General features: G+C 42.5%; 1 protein-coding gene across 1 annotated transcript in view; it reads left to right on the top strand.

The window, feature by feature from the left end:
* ROBO3 (roundabout guidance receptor 3) overlaps positions 1–27189 on the top strand; it is a 183939-nt gene extending 156750 nt beyond the window's left edge. The window contains exons 10-28 of the mRNA XM_081961076.1: positions 1279–1360; positions 3054–3222; positions 6033–6199; positions 7329–7450; positions 7605–7821; positions 12058–12182; positions 12457–12628; positions 13313–13507; positions 14053–14076; positions 14193–14238; positions 15917–16074; positions 16639–16914; positions 17411–17582; positions 18383–18610; positions 19145–19326; positions 20571–20678; positions 22985–23164; positions 25106–25260; positions 26672–27189. Coding sequence (XP_081817202.1) covers positions 1279–1360; positions 3054–3222; positions 6033–6199; positions 7329–7450; positions 7605–7821; positions 12058–12182; positions 12457–12628; positions 13313–13507; positions 14053–14076; positions 14193–14238; positions 15917–16074; positions 16639–16914; positions 17411–17582; positions 18383–18610; positions 19145–19326; positions 20571–20678; positions 22985–23164; positions 25106–25260; positions 26672–26683 — 2790 coding nt within the window. The 3' untranslated portion in view covers positions 26684–27189. The remainder of the gene's footprint in view (positions 1–1278; positions 1361–3053; positions 3223–6032; positions 6200–7328; positions 7451–7604; positions 7822–12057; positions 12183–12456; positions 12629–13312; positions 13508–14052; positions 14077–14192; positions 14239–15916; positions 16075–16638; positions 16915–17410; positions 17583–18382; positions 18611–19144; positions 19327–20570; positions 20679–22984; positions 23165–25105; positions 25261–26671) is intronic.
* Positions 27190–27531: the final 342 nt, after the last annotated feature.

The raw sequence follows: 27531 nt of genomic DNA, 5'->3' as shown, positions 1-27531 counted from the left end.
CCACTTTAATTTTATTTTGACTTACATCTTTAATTTAATACCAAACCATTGTTGTTGTTGTCATTATTACATGTTAGCTCCCCCAGCTGTATTCATACCTGAAGGATCTCATGTTTTTAACTATAAATAAATAGTCTGGCAAGAGAGCTAAGAATTATCATACCCCAGAAGGGAGACGGAAGGGAAAATATGAACGATAACAGGCAGGGAATTAATAGAAGTACCTTCATGTTGCTTGTTGATAAAATGAGGTCAAAATAATAGTTCTTCCAAAGGTTGGCAGTTCCAGAGAGTGGTCAAAATCTGCAAGATGGCAATTTCAGTGTCACAACTGAAAAATCTGGACCTTCGTATGGACGAAATGGGTGGGACTTCATTCCTGGCAACACATCTTTCCATTGTGCAGATTTTGGGACAAACACACAGATCCTCTGCTGTCTTTCAGATTATCTGAGCATTCAAATGTAAAAATACCAATATGGATAAATGTGCCCGGGGACACTGAGTCCTGCTCCCCTTTGTCTGTAAAAGTATAATGCAAGAATCCTTTGGATTAGCCCCTCTGCCGGCATATTTTTATGACACCCAAATCATTAGATGTATACCTCTGCTCCTCAACTGCATTTCAGAGAGCAAACACAGCCTGCAGAAGGGGTCGTGGAAATGAACAGGTAATCCTTGATTTACGACCATAATTGGGACCAGAATTTCCATTGCTAAGTAAGGTGGTTGTTTAAGTGAGTTGAGCCTGATTTTATGACTCTTTTTAAACCATAGTTGTTAAGCAAATTGCTACAGTTAATTTGAATCCCAAAGTCCAGCTTTCCCCTTTGACTTTGCCCGTTGAAAGTCACCTGGGAAAGTTGCAAATGTCAATCCCATGGTCTTGGGTCACTGCAGCGGACATAAGTACATACCCATAGCCAACTGCCTGCATTTTGATCACATGATCATAGGGATCATCGCTGCAACAGTGATAAGTACAAGTGATTGTAAATCACTGTTGAGTGGAACTTGAACGGTGACTAAATAAATACTTGTAAGTCAACGAGTATCAGGACATTTCGGCTGGTCTCATACCATCCAGCTTCCATCAAGCCTATTCTTTCCTCAAAGCCATAGGAGGAAATATGAAGTATCTCCTGTGGATGAGAAATAATAGTATACATATAAGGACTATAGGATATATACTCCCTGAAGGCAAGAAAACTCCCAAGACCAAACTACAATTGCAGTGAGCAGAAAGGAATAACAGCTTCTCTCTTTGGCATGTTTCAGATCTCCGACTCTGGGCTGTATGTTTGCATTGCTACAAGCTCAACCGGTGAAACCAGGTGGAGTGGCTTTCTGGCAGTGCAAGGTGAGTCATTTGCAGGACCCCTTGAGTGGAGATGGAGGGGAGTGTGGTTTACTTGGGACTTCATATTTGCTTTGCTTCTTCTGCGGTGGTGGGGTATGGAAGGGGCAGTAACTTCGGAGGCATTGAAAAATAGAGCAAACTCTTAAACCCAATTGAGATTATTGGATTTCTTCTGAAAATAAATACATAGGGCCAGGGAGGGGAACGCAGGTGCCAGGTGTGCCACAAAAATGAAGGCAAAATTTGGTTTCTTCAGACCATAGTTGGAAGAGAATGAAGTTGTCCTAAGTGGCTGCTGCCAATAATGAAGAATGGTTGGAAGAAATGTCCATCTGGGTTCAGTTCCAAGTGGGGGAAAAGACACTGGAAACATGGAGGCAGCTTAGAAAGATGGTTTAATGGTGGACAGGACCACATGGCTTGAGGTCCTGGGGGAAAAGGTGATCACATGCTTCCAGGTGAAGAAGAAGAAGAAGAAGAAGAGGAGGAGGAGGAGGAGGAGGAGGAGGAGGAGGAGGAGGAGGAGGAGGAGGAGGAGGAGGAGGAGGAGGAGGAGCTTGCTGGGTTTTTAATACTCTGTTTGGCCCCACCTCTTTGTTTCTTGTTCCTGTGTAAGAAATGTATTCTGATTGGGTGTCAGACTCCATGCAGGGGCAACTCTCTAGGCTGTGTTTTGAGTCCCAAGTTTGGTTGAGTTCTCAAATGCCATGTGGTGAGTTGGGTAAAGGGCTAATGCCTTGATTCCAGCTGAAGGAGAGGGGTCATTGTTATGTAAATAGACTGGCTTGGGCATCTTAATGGCCCATTGACAAAAGCTGGGTGGGCAGGAAGCTGCAGGAAGTTACTTTGTCTTTAAAACAGGCTTCTCACTTTTCACATCCAGGAAAATATAATATTCTGCCTTTTCAATATTTCCTAGGATATTTCATTTTTTCTAGGAGAGGAGTATGTTTTAACTTCCTACAGAACTTTTCCCTGAGCACTTCCAATTTTTTAAAAGTTCTGCATTTAAATGCAGATCTAGTTTGATTTCAATCTAGGGTTGTCCAACAGTGGTAAAATTAAGACTTGTGGACATACTGGCTGGTAAGTTCTGGGAGCAGAAGTCCACGAGTCTTAAAGTTTGCTTGCCAAACACCATTTCTCCTAGTATGTCCCAGAGAAAGATCCTGTCCACAGTTATGTAAACAAAGGAAGCCCCAGAGACCAGTCCTGGGTGGCTTTTTTGTCAACCAGCAAATCTAAACATGGCCAGTCTTTCTACATCCTTGGAAAGAATCTGAAACCTGCCATACTTAAATGTTTGGCTTCTTGTCTCCTAAAACCACTAGTTGCCTAATTCCTTGGAATGAGAAAAAGATCATAAAAGTGTATGGCTGTTGTCACGTCTCATGGTGGTAAACTCTATTAATATTATCCTGGTTAGCAGGAGACCCTAGTTTTCAGGATGAAGAAACTCCATACTTCCTTGCACAGATAGTTACATCTTCATCATAGGAAGATGTTCCAGATCATGCTTTTTTTTTTTTTTTGCTTTGCCAAATGTAAAAAGCATTGGAAAGCCACAGGTTGCACAAGACTAAATTCAGGCCACCATCTACAAAGCCCACCCTCTGTAGTTGATTTGATCAGTATTCCTTGAAGACCTTCTGGCTAATGTTCTCTTCATCCTCGACATTTGTTTTTTTTCCAGAGAATGGAGTAGATCTCCAGATGCAGCTTCCAGAGCAAAACCTCCTTCCAGGTCCACCTTCGGCTCCCCTGGTCATTGACGTCACCAAGAACAGTGTTGCTTTGATCTGGAAGCCAAACCCTGGGAATGGAGGTGTTCCTATCAGCTCGTACATTATTGAAGCATTCAGGTAACTCACAGGAAAAAAAAACTGGAGAGTTAGGTTGGTATAATGGCTAAGGTGCTGGTCTAGAAACCAGTTCTAGTCCCATTTTAGGCATAAAAAGGCATAAAAGTTGGCTGGGTGATTTTTGGGCCAGTCATCAGGAGACTGTGAGTTCTAGTCCTGCCTTAGGCATGAAAGCCAGTCACTCTTTTTCAGCCCACCCCACCCCACAGGGTTGTTGTTGAGAAAGGAGCATTAGGTTTGTTTGGTGCCTGAGTTACTTATAAAGTAATAAAGGTGGGATAAAAATGTAATAAATAGAAGAGTTAATCCATTGCTCAAGACTAGGCAATCTACAGCCCTTGGTCTAATGTCTTCTGTGATTTCACAAATTCTCCACTAATGATTAGATCAGATCTCCTGTAAGAACTATCTGTTCCTCCCTAGCAGTTCATTGCATGAGAAGAGGGAAAGGAGGAGGGAAATGGGAGGAAAAGCCCCCACATTTTTAGCTTTGCTCTGCTGCTTTCAGCCATGTAATACGATCTTGGGCAATAAAATAGTTCTCCGTCTCCCCTTAGCCCATGGGTCAAGCAATCTTATGCCTCCTGTTGGGCTGGCTGCCCCTTGACAGAGGTGATGAAACAGAGTCGTTTTTGTTTTGTTCCAGTCAGCAAAAGAACTTGGGATTTTGCTGCAAAGATGGGACAATGGAGAGTGCTTTCCTTATTATTATTATTATTATTATTTTATCATGTACTGCTCTGGGCCAGAATTAGAATTCTCATTGCAGAAAGCGGAACCCTGCTGAACTGTCAATTTAATTTAGGCTCCTCTTAGCTCTGCTCACTCCATCCAGCACTCTGACAAAATAGTCAACATGCAATATTCATCCCTGAACGTTACTCACCCCTTATTTTAGGGAGTGGAGTTTACAAGAAGCACAACTCAAGTCAGGCTGGGTATCCCTGTTCTGTTTTCCAAGAGTGGCAACTTCTACCTCTCCCCTGAAAAGGAAGACTTTATAAGCTTTATAAAGATCTAAGCTCTTTTCTCTCTCTTCCCCCCCCCACCCCCCACTTCCCCATCTATCAGCTGTGTCTGGAGCTAGTTTTTCAGAGGGCAAGAGAGCAGATCCAGGCAGCTGTGTAAATTTTTTGCTGGCGGTACATTCCAAGACCGTCCATTTCCTCCCCTGCTAAATCCATATTAAGCTTCTGTTTGTGATTCCTGCCCACGGCACACATACCACCACCACATGCCCTGTTCGGATTCCGCCTCCCTGCAGCTGAGCTACCAAGAAGGGATGCGTGTATGAAGGAAAACTCTTCTTTTTCATGTGGTTTGCACACCTTACCTAACAGAGCCATCTGTTCTGGAAGGGGAGTTTTGGGGGGTTAAGCGCAGGTGGCTGAGCCAGTCACTTACAGTGAGAGGGTTTGGCAAACGGGCTGCTACATCATAAATCATTGAGTAAACTAATCCAGACTTGTATGGGAGCATGCACGAAGGGACACAGAAACACAAGGCTAGGCTCAGCCTGGCATCTGCTACAAATCCTCTTTAACGTGGACTTGAGCATCTGTGTGTTCAGCTTAGAATTCAGAGCCGATCTGAATTCTGAGCTATCCCATTCTAAGCCTTGAAGATGTCCTGGTGTTGCATTCAGGTTCATCTCTTTCTAGCTTCCAGCATGGAACCTTTATTACCCCATTGTTCCCGCATCCCATTTAAAGGCTACAGAAAAATTGCACCTCTTTGAAGCGGAATCAAAAGGCTCCAAAAAAAAGATTTTTCTGATTGCAGGGAGAATAGATTGGGCTAAGGGCCAAGTCCCTGTTTACATTTTGTACCTGAGCCAAAAGCTTGTCAATCAGAGCGCCATTGAATTCTGGACCTTGAAAGTTCAAAGTGGACAGCAATTCTAAAACAACTTTGTGAACCTTAAAATTCAGTGGTTAAGGCAAACGGGGATCTTGTCTACCGCTCCTTTGTGTCTACAAAAGGCTGGGCTTATAACTGCAACGTCTGTGCTTATAATTGCAAAGTCATTCTGCAGTTGCTGAGATCTTTTAAGGCTGGCAGGGAGACTGTCTGGACAAATTGGTCTCTTTCTAATGCCATCCATCATGGACCCTCCTCGGAGGAAGAGTGCCATCTTCGTAGCAAGCAGCTAAAATCCACCCGCCCTTTCAAATTTCCCAGAATGCTTTGCACCGTGTTCCTTTAGGGAAGTGTGGGGAATCTAAAATGCCAGGGGGTAACCCAAGACCTTCTGGGGCAACCCAACAGCCAGAGGAAAACCTCATGAGGTTTGGAGGTTGCATGAGCACAAATAGTTGTTCACGAATGTCACAAGCTGTCAATAGTCTTGTCTTAATGGAGCCACTAATTTTCTGCATTTCATGATAAGAAAAATGTGGACTAATCGTTGGTATATATCAAAAGTCCTACCCGTTATTGTTACATTTGTAATCTGTTTTTTACTTATTTTGGTTGGTTGGTTGGTTATGATTTTGACTTGTGTTATCTTCGTTGTTATACAGTGAGCTACCTAGAGTTGTTTGGAGTCAGTGGTACCTAAATAGAGTGAATAAAAAGGAATGAAATTAAATTAAACTTAATTGCTATTGCTTTTTGATCTCAAAGTAAACTATGGGACATTTGTAAGTATGCACACCAGGCACTACTAGTGGATGTCTCTGCCTCTGAATTTTGCTAAATCAGAGTGTTGTTAAATCAGACTTTGGCTAAATCATCTGAATCAGAGGCCAAGGGCACACATGAAGCCTGCGCTGTCTCTTTCTTCCTGTTTGAACTCTGTCCCATTGCAGTCAGTCTTCAGGCAGTACATGGCAAACCGTGGCAGATGATGTCAAGCTTGAAAAGCACACAGTCAGTGGCTTGAATCCAAACACCATTTACCTCTTCCTTGTACGAGCTGTCAACTCCTATGGCCTCAGTGATCCTAGCCCGGTCTCAGAGCCAGTTCGTACACAAGGTAAGCTTCCCACGTGGCACCATGTTGAATTAGGGGATTGATCTGACATGAGCTTGGTTGATGCAGTGGATTCAATTTCATTTAATGTCATTTATTTGGTTTGGGCTTAACATGGGAAGAAGAACCAACCATGAGGTTTTGCGTGAGCGTACATGTTGTGTGAATCCAGGTAATTATGAGAGGATTTAGAAAATTAGGGCTAGAACAAACCCTGGCTTGATGGATGTGTGAAGGGAGCCAAATAGTAACACTGATGGAAGTTTATGACAGGGGTTAAAAGATTGATCAAGGCCGCATCTTGAATTCCACTGCTGTTGTGATAGGTTTTACTCCACATGTGAAAGAGATAAAAAGATTTATTTCCTGGTGGTTTTAAGGAATCAGAAGCTGTGCAAATGCATAGGGTGACTACCTATGTAGAACTCTTTTCTTCTTAGTTTCATTCTGCAGTCCTCCAAGTAATTGTAGAGAAGTCTGCAAATCTACTCAAATAATATATGGTCCCTTCTCCTTTAGTTCTCAGCCCTCTTAGGCCTTTCAGGATAGATTAGATTAGATTAACAGAAGGGAACGTGTAAGTCATCTAGTCCAACCCTCCATCCAAGCAGGAGACCCTACACCATTTCTGACAGATAGCAGTCCAGTCTCTTCTTGAAAGCCTCCAGTGATGAAGTTCCCACAACTTCTGAAGGCAACTTCTGTTCCATTGTTTGATTGTTCTCACTGTCAGAAAATGTCTCCTTATTTCCAGGTTGAATCTCTCCTCGATCAATTTCCATCCATTATTCCTTGTTCTTTTGAGAAAACCCTTTAGGAACCATAGTTAAGAAGAGTATTTGGTTTATAATCTCCAGTTGTACATCTGCATCTCTACAATCTTTCCATAGAAAGTTCAGTTGGCCTAGCACAGATTGAACATTGCTACAAAAGCATGTTTCTAACTCTTGAAGTTACTAAGCAACCTAGAGTTAAGTTAATCCAGTAAAACTAGAAACAAACTTCATGGGCGTATGCATCTCTACAGCTTGGTGATCATTTTTTTTCTGTTTTCTGTTTTGGATATTTTATGTTGGTCTTGTTGCAAAGAATATCATCTGATATGGGATTTGTGGGGTTTTTTTTTTAATAGATGTGAGTCCCACCAGACAAGGAGTAGACCACCGGCAGGTGCAACGGGAACTTGGGGATGTGGTAGTTCAGCTCCAGGAACCCGTTGTCCTCACTTCCACCACCATCCAAGTGACCTGGACTGTGAGTGCCAATAAGCTCATACTTTTTTCTTGAAACAACATTATCAGAACCAATAGCAAGAGAAAGAAATGGGATCCTGGATGGGAAAAGCATGGATCCAGCCAATAGGTCCCATACCCATACAGTCAATGCTCTCTCCCTTTATTTCATTCAGGTGGATCGCCAGGCTCAATTCATCCAAGGTTATCGGGTGATGTACCGGCCCAAGAACAGCGCTTGGCTGGTGCAGGATGTAAAGTCACCTGTTGAACGGAACACTGTCTTAGTAGACCTACGCAAAGGCCAAGAATATGAGGTCAAGATCCGGCCATATTTCGATGAGTTCCAGGGCATGGATAGTGAGGTGCTCCTGGTGCGAACCCCAGAAGAAGGTTGGTAGGAAAAGGAAGCTGCTATCTTTATGCCCGAGTCATCCCCACTTGCCTACAACCAAATCTCTTGGTTTCAATGGTCATGTGAATATTGAGGTTTGCTCCAGTGGTGGGTTTCCAAATTTTTTACTACCGGTTTGCATGCGCAGAGGCCTCTGGGTGGGTGGGTGGATCCTCCCCCTGCGCCACTACCGGTTTGCCCGATCTAGTCCGAACCAGGGTCAACCCACCTCTGGTTTGCTCTTTACATCAACATGAACATTTTGATATTTTGGTATTTCCGGCTGTGTGCTGTATCATCGTCAATTTTTTTGTGTCTAACTCAGCGCTGTAAGCACTATAGACTTCTTTTCTACAGAGACATGAATTCTGAATGCTGTATTGATTGTTAGACGGAAGTAAGGAAAGGAATAATTTCCCAGGGAACTATTTCATGACTGATGATTGTTAACATTGGTAGGATGGATTAGGAGGTCTCTGAGATTTTTTTTTTTTTGTAAAGTACAGTATATCTTACAGAATTAGGATTCTCAGGGCCGCTTCATCTATTATTAATCATCAAACACTTGCTCCCTACCCGATTGATCAAATGTTGGCCCTTTGATTTAATTATCTTCCGGATGGTTTATAAGACACTAAAACGATCCCTTTCCATATGCTCCCTTTTCTCCTCCCACCCAAATTGTCTTCCTGTGAACAGGCCAATATATATATATATATATATATATATATATATATATATATAGATAGATAGATAGATATAGATATAGATATAGATATAGATATAGATATAGATATAGATATAGATATAGATATAGATATAGATATAGATATAGATATAGATATAGATATAGATATAGATATAGATATAGATGATATAGATATAGATATAGATATAGATATAGATATAGATATAGATATAGATATAGATGATATAGATATAGATATAGATAGATGATAGATAGATAGATAGATAGATAGATAGATAGATAGATAGATAGATAGATGATAGATAGATAGATAGATAGATAGATAGATGATAGATAGATAGATAGATAGATAGATAGATGATAGATAGATAGATAGATAGATAGATAGATAGATAGATAGATAGATAGATATGATAATTTGGCCTTAATTGTTAACCAAATTGGACAAACCAAAGTGCATGGTCTCGATTTATAAAGTTAGCATGCATTGATGAAGCGGTTGTATCTTCTGCCAAATAGGGTCTTCCGCTTGGTTGATCTGTTGATTTCTACAGAAAACCTATAAGCAGAAGAAACGAGAACCCTGCATAAGGATGAGAGTTGTTTTAACAGACTGAAACTGGTCAGGTTAACACAACACACTAAATAAATCACCGCCGATAAACCACAATGGCTGCTTTCACAGAGTATGTTGAGATTGTTCAGTCATTCAGTCGCTTCTGCTTCCCAAAGGACATCATTCCACCAGAATTATCAGTGATGATTTTTTTTTTAGTTCTTATACCTTATAGCCAGTCACTTGTTCTTTTATTGGCTTTTTTCAATTGAGTTTGATTTTTCCAGGCATCCCAGCTTTTTTTTTTTTAATAAATCTTTCCTGTGCTTTGCTCGCTTGTCCAAAATATATAAGCATTAGTTTCATTGTTCGGATTTCCACGCGCGCTCTGGTTTGGTTTCATCTCTTCTTGAATGATTTCTTCTTTTTGCAATCCAAGGAAAGTAAATTATTTATTTCCCCAACAATCTTCTTCAGCGCCACAATGCAGAAGCGTGCATTTTTCATTCAGTTTTTCTGATCATCTACCTTTTTACACCAGATGTTATAACTGGAAAAATAATGATTTTGACAATATATAATTTAGTTGCAGGCATGGCACCTCCACAGTATGTATGCCATGTTTGAGCCTAGGAAGGTAAAATCTGTTGGCCACATCAGTTAACCTGTTTCTTTGCATTGGGTTGGCACTGCCTATTAACGTAATTTTAAATGGGTTTGTTGTTTTTAATATGGAGCAGCAGACCAGCATGTTCAAAAAGAATTCACTTAAGTCTTCTCCATTTCCAAGTATCAAGTGGTATCATCAGAACATCAACCATGTCTCTGGTTGTTGACATTTCTCACAGCAGTTGTAACTCCAATTTCTGTCTCCCTTAATCCCACATTTCGCTCAGTATAGCCAACATCCATGAAGGCTCTCCCCTGCCTTGCCAACTCCAATTGCTACCCTTGTTTTAACTGCCTCCTTTTATTGAAATATAATATTTTTTTAAAAAAAAATTTTATTGGTTTTTAAACATTTATGGGAAAAGGTAAGGGGATACATAGAAAATTTTGACAGCTCCCACACTAGTGATAGAAATCCATCCAAATCTCACAGTCCTCAGGAGGACCACAAGGGATGAGGTGCTTGGGGCCCAAAGGGAGAGACCACTGAAATATAAAGATGAAGAAATTACCATTCTTAAACAGATTCTGAAAAAGATAAGAGAGAGAAGGAGGAAGTATTCCTCCTTATCAAAGAAATTATACAATAAAGGAATTTGGTTTAGATGGTTATTGCCAGAGGGAATGTTGATCTTCTGGGAGGGAAATAGGATTAGAATTAATACAGTGCAGGAGGCTGAAGCCTTCATTAAAAAGCATTTTCCCCTCCTAGAGGACAAACACAGCGAAGGTAGTGAAAAGGATAGCAAGGTACAAGATATGAAGGGGGGGGCTGTGGCTCCCTCTGGGGACAGGAAGGAAGGAGCAATATCGAAAAGGCTCAGGTCACAAAAATAAAAGTATTTGAAATAATAGTAATTGTTGATATTCTAGAAAGTGACAAAGGAAAAATGATTGAACACATGGTTGACAATATAGAATAAGATTCTGTTTTCCGATAGGTTACTCAGAGTCGCTTTTTTATTTTAAATGTGACCAATAAATAAATAAATAAATGGGGGAAAAGAGACTATGGTCTTTTTTTTCATTTTCCACTGGATGTTATCTGTAATCTCAGATGCCTTTGCCTCTTCTGAACCAACCTTGTACATCTTGTGTGTGTGTGTGTGTGTGTGTGTGTTTGTGTCATCCTTTTTAACTTCTTTAGAGCTTTGCCTTTTATTATGACCACTTTACATTTAAAGTGTATTAAATTTTCCCCCAATTTCTATAATTTTCCCAAATTTCTTGTCCTGTTCATTTATTGCTATTCTCAGTTTCTTTGTATGTCAGTGTAGATATAACTCATTGTCTCTTTGTACCATTCTCTAGAATGTAGCATTTTAGCATTTTACATCCATTTCTTTCTGCCTCTGTTTCCTTTTGTTTCTTCAGCTATTTTCAATATATTAGCAGACAGCAATTTCATCCTCTTTTGCTTTCTGCTTTTCAATATATTTCTCTGGCTTTATCTTTGGTGATGTCACAAGGTTTCAACCAGAGTTCTTCAAGCACTCTATTTATCAATTCTAATCCACTAAATATATGCTTTACCTTCGCTGTATAATCATATTGAATATTGCTGAGATAATATCTTGTCTGTCTGATGAATTAAGTTGCAAGGAGGAGTTCATATGCTCGCCACAGGCAATACCAAATCTTGTTTCTGCTGATTGAATAGATCTTCTCCATCTCAGCTTGCAGAGCATATAGTAAATTTGATTTTGGGTTTGTCCGTTGACTAATGTTCGTGTGTAAAGTAATCTTTCAGGCTGTTGGAAGAAGGTATTTTCTGTAAACATTGAATTTCCTTAGCAGATCTCTATTAGTCTGTCTCCTGCTTTAGTTTGTATACTGAAGTCAAATTGTCCCAATATTGCAGATATTATTTAGTTCCAATTTTAAGATTCCAGTCTCCCACAATATTTTTTTTGTAAGTGTTGCAAGATGCTATAGAGCTGTATCTGGAGTTGGAAAATAAGACTTGGATCACTGCAATGTTAAGTGACTTGCCTTAAGCTTAACATTTCGATGTTGTGGTCAAGTAGTGACTTTGACATCCTTCTGTTCATAACAATAGCTTCTCCATTTCTGTTGTGAATTTCTTGTCTGCAATGAAGACCACATGCTCCTCAGTTTTCTGTTTAGCAAAAACCAGGCAAATCCGTATCAAACCTTAGCGTTGTATAAAAATTCATCCAGCATGTCCTGACAATATCTTGGTGTGCTTTCACAACTCGGAGTGGAAGCTGCAATGGTTGCTATTTTCATCAGACTATTCTGAGCAAGAAATCCCTTTTCTTCCCTCTTCCTCTTCCTCAGCCCCTAGTGCTCCTCCACAAGGAGTTTCTGTTATGACGGTGGGAACCAGCAACAGTACTAGTATAAGCATCTCCTGGGAGCCACCTCCGCCTGGAGAACAAAATGGGATCATTCAAGATTATCGGGTAAGATGGATTCCTTGACAACTTTTGCAATGAGGGACACCCCCCAAAAGAATGGATCTGAAGTCCTTTGGACTTCTGATGATCATAGAAGCTGGAGTATATTATCATAAAGTTGGGTTGCACATTGTAGATTGACTTGCCCAACTGCCTGGCCAATGCATCCATTCTTTACTCTGGTAGATACTGCAATCCAATGATGTGCAGCTAGTTCTTTTTGCAGGGTAATGTTTTCTTCAGCCATTAGTTACTATGGTCTTCTCCTTCTCCTGGACAGGTTTGGTGTCTGGGAAATGAGACTCGCTATCACATTAATAAGACAGTGGATGGCACAATGCGTTCCACAGTTTTGATGGGGCTAATCCCTGGCATGATCTACCGCACAGAGGTTGCTGCTGCCACAAGTGCTGGCATCGGAGTAAGGAGCGCCCCCATCACCATACAGATCAGTGAGTATTCAGGACTCCTTCATATGCCCACAGTTGGAAAAAAGAGGATTTATTTCCATACAGTCCTGTCCAACCAGGTGGATCACCTGGGGAAGCTCTGCAGCACATTCCTAGCATCTTCAAAGGTACAGCTGTCATATGAACAAGAGATGGTCTTTTCAGTTATGGCCTGTAATAAATTGATGTGTTACAACCAAGAGGACAATGACTAAAATTATATCCACCCACTATTACTACCGTGCTTTTTAGATGGTTTGAATGGTATTCAAGGGCTTCTTAAATACGTTCATTCAAAGATAAACCATCTTTCAATGACTCTCTTGCAAATGTTCCATAACTGTAGTTCTGAAACAGGAGTCAGCTGATACCAAAAGGTAAGAAAAGTGATAAAATGCAATAGGATTAAGGAAGTGTGAGACAGACTTGCAACATTGTCAGGACAATAGAACAGCAGTTTGCTATTTAAGAACAGTGAAAGTAGAGACTCATAGGATTGAGTGTTCTTCCATGCAAGCCCTGTTCCTACCAGAAGGAAAATTAGTAAGAAACAAGGCTCTTTCCTTGGCATGCTAAAGGAAAACTGCAATCCTCAACCTGGTTACTGTCCTCACCGCATAATTAACCATGCTCGAGCCTTGTACCAATCCTGACTCCAAATGCCTTTGCCTTCCATGTTTGCTGCAGAGCCCCTGCCAGACCAGGACACTGTCCCTGTGGACAACGGGGATAGTGTGAGCCTTGCTGAGCAGATCACAGGTGTAGTGAAACAACCGGCTTTCATTGCTGGCATCGGAGGAGCCTGCTGGGTGATTCTCATGTGCTTCAGTGTGTGGATCTATTGTCGCCGAAAGAAGAGAAAGGAGATGAGCCACTATACAGGCAAGATAAACTCATCTTTACTCCCAGATCCCCACTCTAGCATTCTTAAGGGAGGGTGTAGGTGGGCTGTCTTAGACTAGGTCCTTTGGCCTGTCTTAACTAGAAGCCTACTAAGCAGAATGGGGCATCTCAGCACCATGGAGAGCTCCAATGGATTCACTTGCTCCAAAGATGAAGTTGGACCCTACCCTGGAGGCTGGACCACCCCACCTCAACCTCTTCCCTTGTTGGAGAAGGGGAAGGAAGACTTCTGTCTCCTTGCCTCCAGCTTCCCCTTCTGTTCTGTACTGTGTTAATGGGCCAAGTAGAGATTTGAGTACTGGAGGAAAGTGTAGTCTTTGTCACTGGGACGCCACGCCCATTTGGGGGCTTCCTTCTCACCTTTGGTGGGTTCCCTTTAATTGGGATTTGGAATATATGTCATTTTGCATGCAATGCACCTGCTATGCCCCATCATTTTAACTTAGACTCCCTGCCCATCCATGCTGACCCCCAGCGATGACTTTCTTTGAGCTGCCTCACTCTTTGCTTGCTTCTCTTTTCAGCTTCCTTTGCATACACGCCAGCAGGTAAGGCTTTGTGCCCCCTTCCCATTGTATTGCTTTGTCCTCCATACCATCAATTCTCCCCTTCTTTTGTTCTTGAAAGGAGCATCCCTGAGAGTCTGCTCTGTTCTCCTTTGCAGTTTCTTTCCCCCATACGGATGGACCAGCACGCGTCGGCAGCAGCAGGTGAGTGCGGAGGCCTCGGGCTAAATGGAAGGATTCTCCCATAAGCTTTACGTTTCTGCTTGATTGGGGCAAAATCTTAGAAGTTACAGCTACTGCAACATTTAATCAGTTAATTGATTTGGATTGATCAGTTAAATGCCTTTGGTCAACTAAGTCCTGCTAATCAAGGCATTTCTAAGGAGCAATAAACATTGCAAGCATGTTCTGAAAAGACAAAGTTCTTCCCTCCCTTTTTATCTGATACTAGCATTGCCCGGGTATTTATAGACCTCGAAGCATTTGTCTGACAGAGAGCCATTGAGCTGGGCCTTTCTTTCCCCTACTCCCATGCCCATCATCCCTGCCCTCTCCCTTTCCCCTCCCATGCGCTTCTCTTTCCCATCCTGCCTATGATCCTGGCACTTTGCCCCAAATCCATCAGGCGCTTTCCCATTGGTCTACTGGAGGGCAAATGTCATGGCTGGCTTTCCAGCGGAAACTGCAAAGGAACTGACATCACAAACAGTTGCCACTCTAGGATGCCGCACTCAGTCTCCTTAATGGCCCAGGCATCCCAGAGCTATGCTGGAATGCACACACAGACACAGACATACCCCAGGGTGTCCCCCCCCACCCAGTATTTGTTTCCAGTGGGCAAGTCATCTGTGTACCAAGTTTGCTTGAACTTGCTGGAGGTGCTCCAGAGTTACGCTGAAACATACAAGGAGGAGGAGGAGGAGGAGGAGGAGGAGGAGGAGGAGGAGGAGGAGGAGGAGGAGGAGGAGGAGGAGAAGGAGGAGAAGGAGAAGGAGAAGATTGAAGGAAATGATGAAACCATGATGATAATCCATCATATAACCCAGAGGTTACCTCTTTTTAGGCAGGCTGTCAGTTAATCTTTATTTCAACCCCTTCAGTAGTTTTCAGTGAAATAGTTAAAATGGCAGGAGATCCCTCCAGAGTACCTTGCTTCATTATATGCCAAGTTTCATGTGTCTGTTTCAGGATCATTCTAAACACTCTCCCCAAAGAGAAGATTAAAAAATTAATCACAAAACAGAACAGCATGTTGGAATACATTCATCCCTCAAATACCAAGAAATATATAAAGGGTTGCTATTGAACATTACAAGAACGCAATTATTTATTAATTAAGAAATCAGGCAAGCAAATAAATAACGCCTGCCGTTTTCAGTCAAGTGTTTTCCTGTTATGTGGTTGGGCTATAATTCTCAACTCCCCAGGACACCAATTTAGGTATCTGAACATTACCAGCAAAGCTTAAAATATGGTGTAAGCCAAACTCCAAAATTTAAAGTGGCGCATTCTTGAACAAAAAAAAAATTGCAACACTTCCTTTAATACCTTGCTTGTTGCAACCTTGTGCATATCCAAAAGATGGGTGTCCAACCTTAGGAACTTTTAAGACTTGTGGCCTTTAACTCCCAGAATTCCCTAGCCAGCCATTGGGAATTCTGGGAATTGAAGTCCACAAGTCTTAACGTTTCCCTTGGCTGGATACCCTTGATAATTGAAAGTGCTTTCTTCACCTCATAATTGAATTTAATTAAAAGACCTGTATTAAATTGAAACCATTTTAAACAATTAATCAACTAATGCATGCACACTCACTTTTTAATTATTTTTAAATGCCTGTCACATTAGTCACCAAATAAATAATTCTCTGTCTCTCCTCTAGCCGCCCTGGCATGCTAGCCATGGCTACCAATGCTTCCAGCTACCCATGGCTGGCAGATTCCTGGCCAGCCCCAAATCTGCTGCGGAATGGGAAGACAAAAGATCCTGGAATGGCCTGTTGTACAGGAAACCATAACGTCACTGAAAGATACTACAATGGTAAGAGTTCCATAGTGCCAATTGTGTCTCTCAGGAGGACAGAAGGTCTACAACTGGCTAGCAGAGAGAGTCGGAAGTCAATGCTTCTTTTTCTTTCCTTTTTTCTTATCCTTCCTCACCTCTCCTTCCCCTTTCCCTCCCCACTGCTTTCCCATTTACTTTGTATTTTACATTACTTTATAACTCAATAAAAATGCGAATGGGAGAAAACAGAACTGGCTAGCCAAAGGCAAACATGCATTGCCTAGACTCCCTCTTGATTTATTATATTTGATATATAAATAAATAAATAAAAATCTAGCGGATCCGTGGGGGAACAGGGTGGGCAGGCTCCAGTAAGAAGCTGGATCTTTTAAAGGAAGTGGCTGAGAGACATTTCCCACCCAAGAGGAAAAACGGAAACAGGATTTTGAAAACACAGCAAGGACCCCCTTTTCTCTCTCTCGGTAAGTTCAAATAAAAGACCTACAGATGTTAGAGGCATTTGGAATTTAGGCACCCTTAATCTGCTTCAGCTCAACCCGTAAACCTGGTAAGGCTCACAACATCTGTCCTTGTTTACAGATGCTGGGATTTCTAATTACATTGCTCAGACAGAGAAGTTTGGGACGGGGGTGTCCGATGGCCCCATATACAGCACCATTGACCCGGCCAGTGATGACATGAGGACCTTCAATGGGGCATTTTCCCAGCACACCACCCCATATGCCACAACTCCTGTGGTACCATATGGCGCAACTCATCTACACTCACCTGATGAAGAGGAAGGCCAATGGAACAACGAGCCTGGCATCTCTACCATCCAGTATGCCCAGCCCGACCGGGGCAGGGTGGAGAGTGGTAGGGACCATAAGCCTACAAGAAGCTAGACCATGGACATACTCAAATATTTGATAGTACAAGTCTAATTAAGACGTGGCTAGTGTAGGCAAGTTAGAGATGATGGAAATTGTAGCCTACACTATCCCTAGTCTAGAGATCTTCCTCTGCCCTTCCCATCCCCTCCAAGTGTATCATGTATCTAGTCTCAACTTGCAATGTGGTCATCTTGTCTTGAGAAGAATAGGCCTGGCATTTCCCAGAAAAGGCTAATTCATCATTGGTGACAATGCAATACAATACGTGTACCATAAAAATGCATAACATTTTGTTCAAGAGAAACACAAATTGCTGCAGGAAGATCAGGAGAACTATAAAGTTAGCATACTGAGGTGGCCTCTTTAAGAAAACATGCAGGTTCATTAATTTTAATCAGAGTTGTTCTTTGCAGATAGGACTAGGCTTGCAACCAAAGTCTTTTACCGTAATGGAAGGTCTAATTTCTCTGTTTCCGTAGTTGCTAAACCTGGGAAACAGAAATCGATGGGGAAGCCAGTAAAAACACCATCCCTCAACTGGACAGAAGTGCTGCCTCCACCACCATCTGCCAATGAGCTGAGCCAATATGTGGAGGAGGAGGAGGAGGAAGAAGAGGAAGAAGAAGAAGAGGAAGAAGAACTAGAACTCACGTAAGGCCCATCGGAGGACTGGGAAATTACATGTATTTTACTGTGTTTTCTCTGCTGAAAGAGCTGGCACTGAAGAGTGGGTTTCATGTTCGTTTTAAGGCTGAGTTTGCACTTGAATTTTGACCAGCTTTTTCCAGGAGTAATGCATTTTCCTGTAGTACAGACTGCCCTAATGTTCTGCTTGTGAACAGAGAGGAACGTACGAGAGGAAAAAATAATTATAATCAGTATTGCCAGTTTTGAAGTCAATAGTTCCATGCAGGATATCTTCAACTGACTCAAAAATCAAGTTTTAACCTTCAGAACCCTTAAATGCCCCTCCACCTATGACTTTCTTCTCCCTTAATTCTTCTTCTCCCTATTGATGCTACAAGGAGCATGCATCAATTCGGTTACTAGTTGAGTATTGGGAGCCTAGTCTTCCCAACCAGTTTATTGGCTGAGTTCATTCAACATAATTAAACCAGCTAATTGAAAACCTAGAAAATGCTCTAAGCTTGGTTTCGCTTGGTCTCGCTTCGGTTGTAGTTTGTAGCAGTTGATGGCTCAATGTTGAGTATGAACCCAAATGAATGAATTTAGTAACTACATTAAGCATCTTTTAGTCCACTGACAGCCAGGTAGATTGCTGGATGGCTTACTTTAGGCATCAATGAATCCATGACATGCTTTGTTTGGTTTGTTGCACATATGTGTAGGTCATAGTTACAATGGCTTTATATTACTTATGAACAAGCATATGTTTAATAAAGCATGGTTAAAATAAGTCATGGCTTAAGACAATGTATGAACCTTGATAGGTCAGAGGTGGAGGAATGGTGTCCACCTCTCCCAGAGAGGACCTACTTAATGGAGAACATCCAGGAAGAAGAATGTCCTCCTCCCCCACCTCGCAACGATGCCTCTTCTCCTGCAAATTCCTATGGACAGCAGTCCACGGCCACTTTGACTCCCTCACCACGGGAAGAGATGAGAGCTTCAGAGGATATTCCCAGGCTGCACCAGTTTGAGATTCCCCACCTGCCCAGGTATGAGGTTCCCCAAGTCTGCAGCCTAGGCTTATGATGTCACCTTTAATGTGGCCCTCACAGATTCCACATTCCTCCTAATGATCTGCAGAAGCTTTACGGTCAGTATCTGTGGTGTCTCTTTGCTATGGGAAGTGACTGAGCAAGTCACTTTTAGGCAGATGTTAATCCATTGCAGTGGATTGAGTGCTAGTATAGATTTGACTGTATTGAATCACATTCAATAAATATGTCTTTCTCTTATCCATGTGTGCCATTAGCTCTTTTGATGTATTGGGGAAAAAAGGGAGGAAGAGATCTATTAAGTAAGGAAATAACCCCCCAAGATACCCTTCCCCCCTCTAGTGTTTGGTACAATGGAAAGTGAAAGCAGACAGGTCCTGTCATCTTGATGGTGTTCAAGCATGCTATCTGAAGTCTAAAGCCATGCCTATTCTCCAAAAATATCTGATAATGTTCTACATTTAAGTGATTTAGAAAATTGGGACATCCCAAAAACCTGTCCATTTAATCTGTTGCTCCTTTGCTTCCCAGGCGGTTACCCAATGGGTCAGGTCCATTGCCAAGGCCTTCAAGTCCTCCCTTGACTCAATCTAATCCCAATCTAAACCTGCCCGAAGAGAGGTCAGAAGCCATGCTTCCCAGGCACAGTCACCGGCGTAACCTGAGCCAAACACCAGCGCACAGTGCAGAGAATGTGGACTCCCCAGGTCAAGGTGAGCTCATCTTCTAAGGCCCTCTTCCCAGGTATTCCCATCGCATCACAGGAACAGGGGTGGCCGTGGCATCCTCTTTGAAGAGAACTGGCTTCCTGTTACAGGAAGAGTAAAATATTTGTAGTGACATGTAGTCCTGATTTACGACTGTAATGGAATAAAGTGGGTCATCCATGTGTGGATTTGATTTTTTTACTCTTTGCTTGATTGTTAAGTGAATACCATAATTGTTAAGCGAAGGCTTGTAAGTAAAGCCATTGGGTATTTTTGCTAAAAACAGAAGTAAATAGTTTTCAGCAAAAATATCCTCTATCTATCTATCTATCTATCTATCTATCTATCTATCTATCTATCTATCTATCATCTACCTACCTACCTACCTACCTACCTACCTATCTATCTATCTATCTATCTATCTATCTATCTATCTATCACCTATTATCTGACTTTCTGCCTATCATCTATCTATCATCTATCTGTCTGTCTACTGTCTGTCTGTCTGTCTGTCTGTCTGTCTGTCTGTCTGTCTGTCTATCTATCTATCTATCTATCTATCTATCTATCTATCTATCTATCTATCATCCATCTATCTCATCTATCTCATCTATTTAGAGGATTTATATGGCTGTCTACTCACTCTCAGTGACTCTGGGCTGCTTACAAACAATCAGTTGTGCTCATGTGACCATGGGAAATAGCCATAAATGCAGGCCAGTTGCCAAGAGCTTGAAGTGTGGCTATGTGACTATGATGGAGGCTTGGCTGTCAGAACTTTGAAACCTGGTCCTAAGTATTTTTTTGGGGGGGGGGAGCCATCATAACTTTGAACAGTCTCTAAGTGTCATAAATTATGGACTGCCTGTAATTGCGCTACGGAAGACTAATTCCCGTTGAGGCTTTCAAGAGTCTCCATGGTGCAGTGCCTTAGACTGGGAGGACCAGATTCGGAATCCCCTTGTTGTCAATTTCATGAAAATCACTGTCCTGCCTCATGGGTTATTGGAGGCTAAAAGGTGACGTGCTTGGGCCTTCAGGTTGACCTGAAAATAAGGAAATCAACCATTATGATGGAGTTCACCCAACACCCAAAACCAAAATCCAACATGCCACATGACGGCTTAGCATAATGTGCATATCTTGCCTGTGTTTTTTAATCCATTTAGCACAGGTGAGCAATTCTGAGCTTTGCCAATACGTTGGTGGGGAAAGCTAAGTTATTACTGACGTTGGGCTTTTACTGGCAGGCAAGACCCATTCCAGCCTGGGTGATGTTTTGCTTCCTCTGGGTCAGAAAGGAAAAGGCAAAAAGAAATCCAAGTCCAGCCACTATCGCCGAGAGAAGAAACAAGGAGGTAACTCCCATGTTTGTGCTATGCAGTGTTTAAATCCTCTTCTGTTCTCTTGAGTACTGGTGAGTGCATGAACAAGCCTAGAGGCCAGGGGTGTCCAAACTTGGGAACTTTAAGACTTGTGGACTTCAACTCCCAGAATTCCCCAGCCAGCTGGGAGTTGAAGTCCACAAGTCTTAAAGTTCCCAAGTTTGGACACCCCTGCTATAGGCAGTCTTCTTGGCAATGCGTTCAGAAGTGATCTGCCTTTGTCTCCTCCTTCCGAGGGCCGAGAGAGAATGGCTGGCCCAAAGTCACTCAGTTGGCTTCATGCCTAAAGCAGGATTCAAATTCAGTCTCCTGGTGTGTGGTTTTTTTTTTAGCCTCAGATCTGTAACCACTATTCGAAACTGGCTTGATGCCTTTAATTATAGCATCCTCTTAATTCCATTACCTAATCGGTTCAGTTCCTCCACGTACCAAAAAGCAGCCACTCACATCTGGAAAGCATCTGCTTTCCACCTCCTTTTATAGAATCTTGCTCACACAATTGTTTTCAGGAACACATTTAATGTTTTCTTTCTCGTATCTCAGGCAAGTCACGCATTGAAAGTATTAAATTGGGACTCAGCCATTGGGGACCAATGAAGCAATTTACCAAGCAGAATGGCTACTTATTTAAAAGGCTAATAAGCCACCATTGAGGCCTGGCGAGAGGAACGCAGGGCCCCAGGATGGTAGCGTGCCCGCTAAATCCTCAAGAACAACCTTGGCTTGGTTTTGTGATGTTTCAAATGTGTATCCATGCATGTGTGATGTCCTTGTCACAATTGCAAGATGTTTAGATTCTCACCATGCTTGGCTTGACGTGATGTGAAGTGTTAATACCACTTTATAATGTCTTGGTAAGGCCACACTTGGAATACTGCATTCAGTTCTGGTCGCCACGATGTAAAAAAGATGTGGAGACTCTAGAAAGAGTGCAGAGAAGAGCAACAAAGATAATTAGAGGACTGGAGACTAAAACATATGAAGAACGGTTGCAGGAACTGGGTGTGTCTAGCTTAAGAGAAACAGGGACTAGGGGAGACATGATAGCATTGTTCCAATATCTCAGGGGTTGCCACAAAGAAGAGAGAGTCAAACTATTCTCCAAAGCACCTGAGGGTAGAACAAGAAGCAATGGGTGGAAACTAATCAAGGAGAGAAGCAACTTAGAATGGAGGAGAAATTTCCTGACAGTTAGAACAATTAATCAGTGGAACAGAAATTGCCTCCAGAAGTTGTGAATGCCCCAACACTGGAAGTCTTTAAGAAGATGTTGGATAGCCATTTGTCTGGAACGGTATAGGGTTTCCTACCTAGGCAGGGGGTTGGACTAGAAGACCTCCAAGGTCCCTTCCAACTCTACTATTGTATTGTATTGTATTGTATTGTATTGTATTGTATTGTATTGTATTGTTTATTGGGCATTCAGGCCATTGCATGAGGTCACAACATGACCCCCATGGTCCAAAGGTGATGTCAAATCCTACTTATGGAAGAAATTAAAGCAAAGGGTCCTTAGTGCTCTCTGAGCTTGTTTGTTTTCTTGTAGATGTTTCTTTGCCCAAACTAGGTAACATCTTAGCACTGATGATGCTACCTAGTTTGAGTAATGAAACATCTGCAAGGAAACAACCAAGCTCAGATAGCACCAAGAACCCCTCATTTCAACCCTGAGCTGGAAATATTCTCCTTTATAGATATTAAAGCTTTTCACCTGGAAGCATCCGGGGTGATCTGTGAGGGCAGGAGTCATTTTGGTTTGCTCCAAGTCTGTAGCTACTTACTGGTTGCCTGGACACTCCATTTCTGAATTGAGCCAGCCAATGACAAGCTCTGCATTTGCTGATATTGGTCCTGATCCTCCCACTTGCTTCTGGTTCCTGCTAATAACAGCAAGCAGTTCTTCTTTTTTAGTAACTACAACTGAAGTACTATCACTATCCACCTAATTCTCCAAGCACCACCATTCAGGGTACAGCACATACCATTCTGAGATGTTCAGGTTCCTAAGGCTGCCAGGATGAATGCTCTAAGACAGGGGTCCCCAAACTTGGCAATGTTAAGACTTGTGGAGTTCCAACTCTCTACTTCAACTTTAAGACTGGTGGACTTCAATTCCCAGCCGAGGAATTCCAGGAGTTGAAGTTCACCATCTAAAAGTTGCTAGGTTTGGAGGCCCCTTGCTCTAAGATGAATCTTTGGAATGCACTGGAGGACTGAAGACCTTTCAGGGACTTCATAGAAAGCAAGAGTGGATGCTTTATCATCGGTTCTGCTTGCAGATCTGCCACCACCACCTTTGCCACCACCTGCAGAAGATCTCAGCAGCTCTGCTCCAGACAGCGCCCAACGTCTAGACTGTGACCCTTCTTTAGAGAAGGACTTCAACGGTTCCTCAGCCATGGAGAGGAAAGTTGCCCATCGCACAGTGGCCGGCCAGCTCTACCAACAGCACCGAGATGGTAATGTTAGTCATAGGAAGCATTTCTCATACTATGGATGGATTGATTGCGAGATTAGGTATTGAACTGGAGTCACGGGCCAGCAAGATGAATAATCATCCATCTCCAGGCTTTCTTCTCTTGAAGGAAGATGACTACTTTGGAGCTCCTTGACAATTCAAGGAGGATGGCCTGTTGTTTTATCCTGGAAATGTTCTTTTTCTCCTGCAGTTCCTATATAGAAAGGTCAAGCACAGGGCTTGGCAAATTGAATTGTTATACAAAAAATTGAAATCTGCTTGCTTTTTCCACTTGAAAAATTGAGTGCTTCTGCTCATTTGATGTATGTTTCACCTTTCAACAGAATGAGTCTCAAAGCAGTTTGCAGTAGATTTCAATACAGGTACTCCTCACCTTACAAGCATTCATTTAGCGACCATTTGACGTTGCCACAACACTGAGAAAGTGAGCCACAACCCAATCCCCAAAGTCACATGGTAGAAATCCAGGTGCTTAGCAACTGGCATGGATTTATGATGGTTGCAGCCTCCCGGGATCGAATGTCATTTGTGCCCTTCCCAGCTGTCTTCCAACAAGCCAAGTCAGTGGGGGAAGCTGGATTCGTGTAATGACCATGTGATTCACTTAGCAACTGCATGATTCGCTTAATAATGTGGCAAAAAAAGGTCATGAAATTGGGCGTCACTCCCTGAAATCACCACCATGCTTAATAATGGAAATTCTGGTTCCAATTGTAGTTGCAAGTCGAGGACTTCCTATAATAAAGACATATACGGCAAGCCAGTTTGCTCTTGGTCCTTCGGGCAATGGACAGTCTTACTGTTTTTTTCAGTTTGCCAAAATGTGAATGTCTATACTTAAATCCTCCCTTCACGATAGATAGATAGGTAGATAGATAGATAGATAGATAGATAGATAGATAGATAGATAGATAGATAGATAGATAGATAGATGATAGATAGATGATAGATAGATAGATGATAAATAGACAGACAGACAGACAGACAGACAAAGATAGATAGATAGATAAATAGATGATTGATAGATGATAGATGATAGATAGATAGATAGATAGATAGATGAGAGAGAGAGAGAGAGAGAGAGAGAGAGAGAGAGAGAGAGAGAGAGAGAGAGAGAGAGAGAGAGAGAGAGAGAGAGAGAGAGAGAGAGAGAGAGAGAAATATATCTGAATGCAGGAACCCTGAGAAATAATTTCTAAGGTATCTGGTTTGTACATGTATTAAGAATTCAGGTCCACAAATTAAGCTACAGTTCCCAGAGTTCTTAGTGCCTAAGTTGCTGTTTTTGAGGCACTTGGAGAGAAGGAGGTGTGTTAGTTCATCTTACGATCCAAGCTAGTGAAGAATTAGTGAAGAAGAACCCTAACCTTTAGAAGCAGAGGTTCCTACAATGAATCACTCTTCTCACCTCTAACTCCCCTTTACTTTTTGGCACTTCCACAAGACCAAATTATGGAGATTAGGCGATCTCTTTCAAGACCCACAACTTTTATTTATAATGCCACTTCGTTGAATTATGCAGTTGACAAGGACCATTGCATGCTATAATGAGCCCAGAACTTTCCTGTTCTCTGGACTGAATTTTTGCCAAGAGAGATGCTTGGAAGTTGCTTCTTAAGTAGGTTTTTTGAAGAGCAGGAATTAGAGGCAATTTGAAATGATCACACAGGTATGGGTGATGTTCATTCAAGGACTTGAAATGAATCAACAACTGTTATTTCATGATTTTGAGTGTGCTCACAAACATCTACTTACTTAGAAAAGGATGATTGATGGAAGAGGTGGTGATTATTCATATTTCTAGCCCATCCTTGTTTCCACAACTGTGTAGACGGCAAAACAGCTGTGGTGTGCATTGCTAGAGAAACTTGCTTTTTTTCCTGGTTTGTTTTAAACTCTCTTGTTGGGCTTATCTTGGCAGAAGAAGAAATTATTCCCTACAACAAGCCCAGCTTTCTTTCCCGGAGCCAGATGTCAAGCAATTGCTCGACAACAGGAAGCTCTTCCTCCAGGGGTTCCACGGCATCCAGAGGCCATGGATCAGGACGCAGCCGGACAACAGGGGATCGCAATGAGGTGACTGCACAGGGATCCCTGCTGCCCCATTTCCCTTTTTCTTTTGCATGATTGAAGGAAGGGGTTCAGAACCCTTGCTTGGGATGGGGTGAGAAAGGTTGGCTGGCTGTCACACAGAGCTGATAGAGCCATCAAGATCTCAAAAACAACTAAAAGGGACGTGTATCCTGACATCAGTGGTGGGTCCCGGATCCTCTTCCAACTGGTACGGTTCTTACCGCCTCCGCGAGCCTCCGCAACGCTCCAGCTGCTCAGCGTTGCGTTGCGCAGGCACTGTATGCGCCAGGCATGTGCATGGAAGTGCAGAAGCCTTAAAATACAGGTAAGGAGCTCGGGCGGGTGGGTGGGCACTCCAGAGCACCGTACCGTAATGGTATCCGGTACTCCGGGCGTACCCGGGCGTACCGCCTGCAACCCACCACTGCCTGACATGTATTAGAACCACAGAATCTGGGAAGAGTATTAACTCCTTGTTCTACTTGGACTCTTCTGGATTGCTCATTGGAGCGGAGAAACCAAGTATTAGATTAGCTCACAGTGCCTGCAGTATACAACCTGCTAAATTGTATGCCATGTTTAAGATAAAACAAAGCATTATATTTTGAGTGTTGTATTAAATCGATCAGCAGGGTTTATAAACCAAGATGTATCTTTTTCCCCTCCACATTAATGAGCAAGCATGTGAGGTCTTAAACTACCTAAATAATGTTTCTCATAAGATTCCTAGCTCAGTGCATCTAGGGGAGCTTTGTCCAGGCAAAATTTTAACCCCAATCATGTCCTTATTATGCAAGAGACTTGATTCAGATCTCCTTCAACTTTGTAGCAGTTGCACTAGGGAGCCCAATCATAGGCAGCTTGACTTTTTAGAGACAATAATCAAAGTGGGTTTAGAGAAAAAATAGATGAGTTAAGCAGGGAATTGGCAAATTGTTGGGGGGGGGGGGAATGAAATAACACTTAAAATCTTGGAGATATGTGTGAGCCAAAACATTTACAGGTTGGTAATAATCTGCATTCATGCACATCAAAATAGACCAGAGCTTCTTCCCTCTCCCTCAGTTACTTCTTCCTTCTTCAGAAATCACTGATGGCTGCTAGTTTTCTGTTGCTCTTAGCTTTGAGATGCCAATAATCTAAGTGCTCCCCATAAACTGCTAGCAAATACCAGACGGGGTCAGTTACTGGCAACTAGCCAAGATACGGCTCAACCAGGCGGTGAGAAAAGTGGGCAGGGGTCCAGATGTGTGATCTACAGGTAGCCCATCTGTGTTCTAAGCAGCCTGGGGTGATGGGCTTTGAGAAGGAAATAAATGGGCACCTTTTTTAAAAAACCTGGATGAAGCAATACAGAAAGGCAAACAAACGACAGGAACAAACATACTGATGTGTTCTCTTCTTGCATTTTCAGGAGAAAAGATGAAACCAAACGCCATTGGCATGAGCAAAGCAATGTTATGAGTTTGACATCTGTAGACTTGGGGCCCGGTGGTTTTCTGTGCATCTAATTTATGATCCTTCCAAAGGAGCAGTACGGCCTGGCTCCATGTAAATAGGTTTGTTTTCCTGGAGGTTGACGGTCCCTCAAGAGAGGCAAGGAAACTGTATTTATAAATGGAGACAAAGAGACATTCAAGCCTTGAGCCTCGGTGGGCCTGTTTGGGAAGAGGCTGGGCATTTTTCGAGATGGGGGAGATTGGCGCCACTAGCAGTGGTGGGTAAGAAGTGGGAGACGAGGCAGAAAATGAAGTGGATCTACAGACGTTCAGCTCATGTTGGGCCCTGAAAGAGCCCATCACATCAAGCACATAATCAGATGCTGCACAGGTGCTTCGCCCTGCCTGCCATAAAGCAGGGCTCAGTGGGGATTTCTTTGGTAGCTAATGAATCCTTTTGTAAAATGGCCAATAAAGCTATTTGTTAACCTGAGTCTTGCTGAGCAATCTGTGCTTTTTTTCCCCCCTCTGGTGATGCATCCTCATGGACACAGATAGTTTGCCTGTTCCACCTCCCTTTGCAAAAGGGAATTACCAGAAACGGCAGCCCTTTTTGCTTTATCGAATTGCAAAGCAACTTTCTGAGGGCCAGAAATATGAAACAGAAGGATGAGGTCAATCTTGGCTTGGCTACATCATGAAGCTATAAGCTGTGGTTTACGAACCTCACAACTGGCTAAGTTCAAGCAACACACTAAGCCCCAAGCAGGTCTACTGCCTGATGGCTGAACGAAACGCATCAAACTCCTTGCGGCCATAAGCAGCTGCCCCTGAC

The sequence above is a fragment of the Natrix helvetica genome (genome assembly GCF_964273705.1).
Source record: "Natrix helvetica genome assembly, chromosome: 8".
NCBI classification, from domain to species: Eukaryota; Metazoa; Chordata; class Lepidosauria; order Squamata; family Natricidae; genus Natrix; species Natrix helvetica.
Note: the sequence above shows the minus strand (reverse complement) of the source record. Positions and strands in the feature narration are given on the sequence as shown.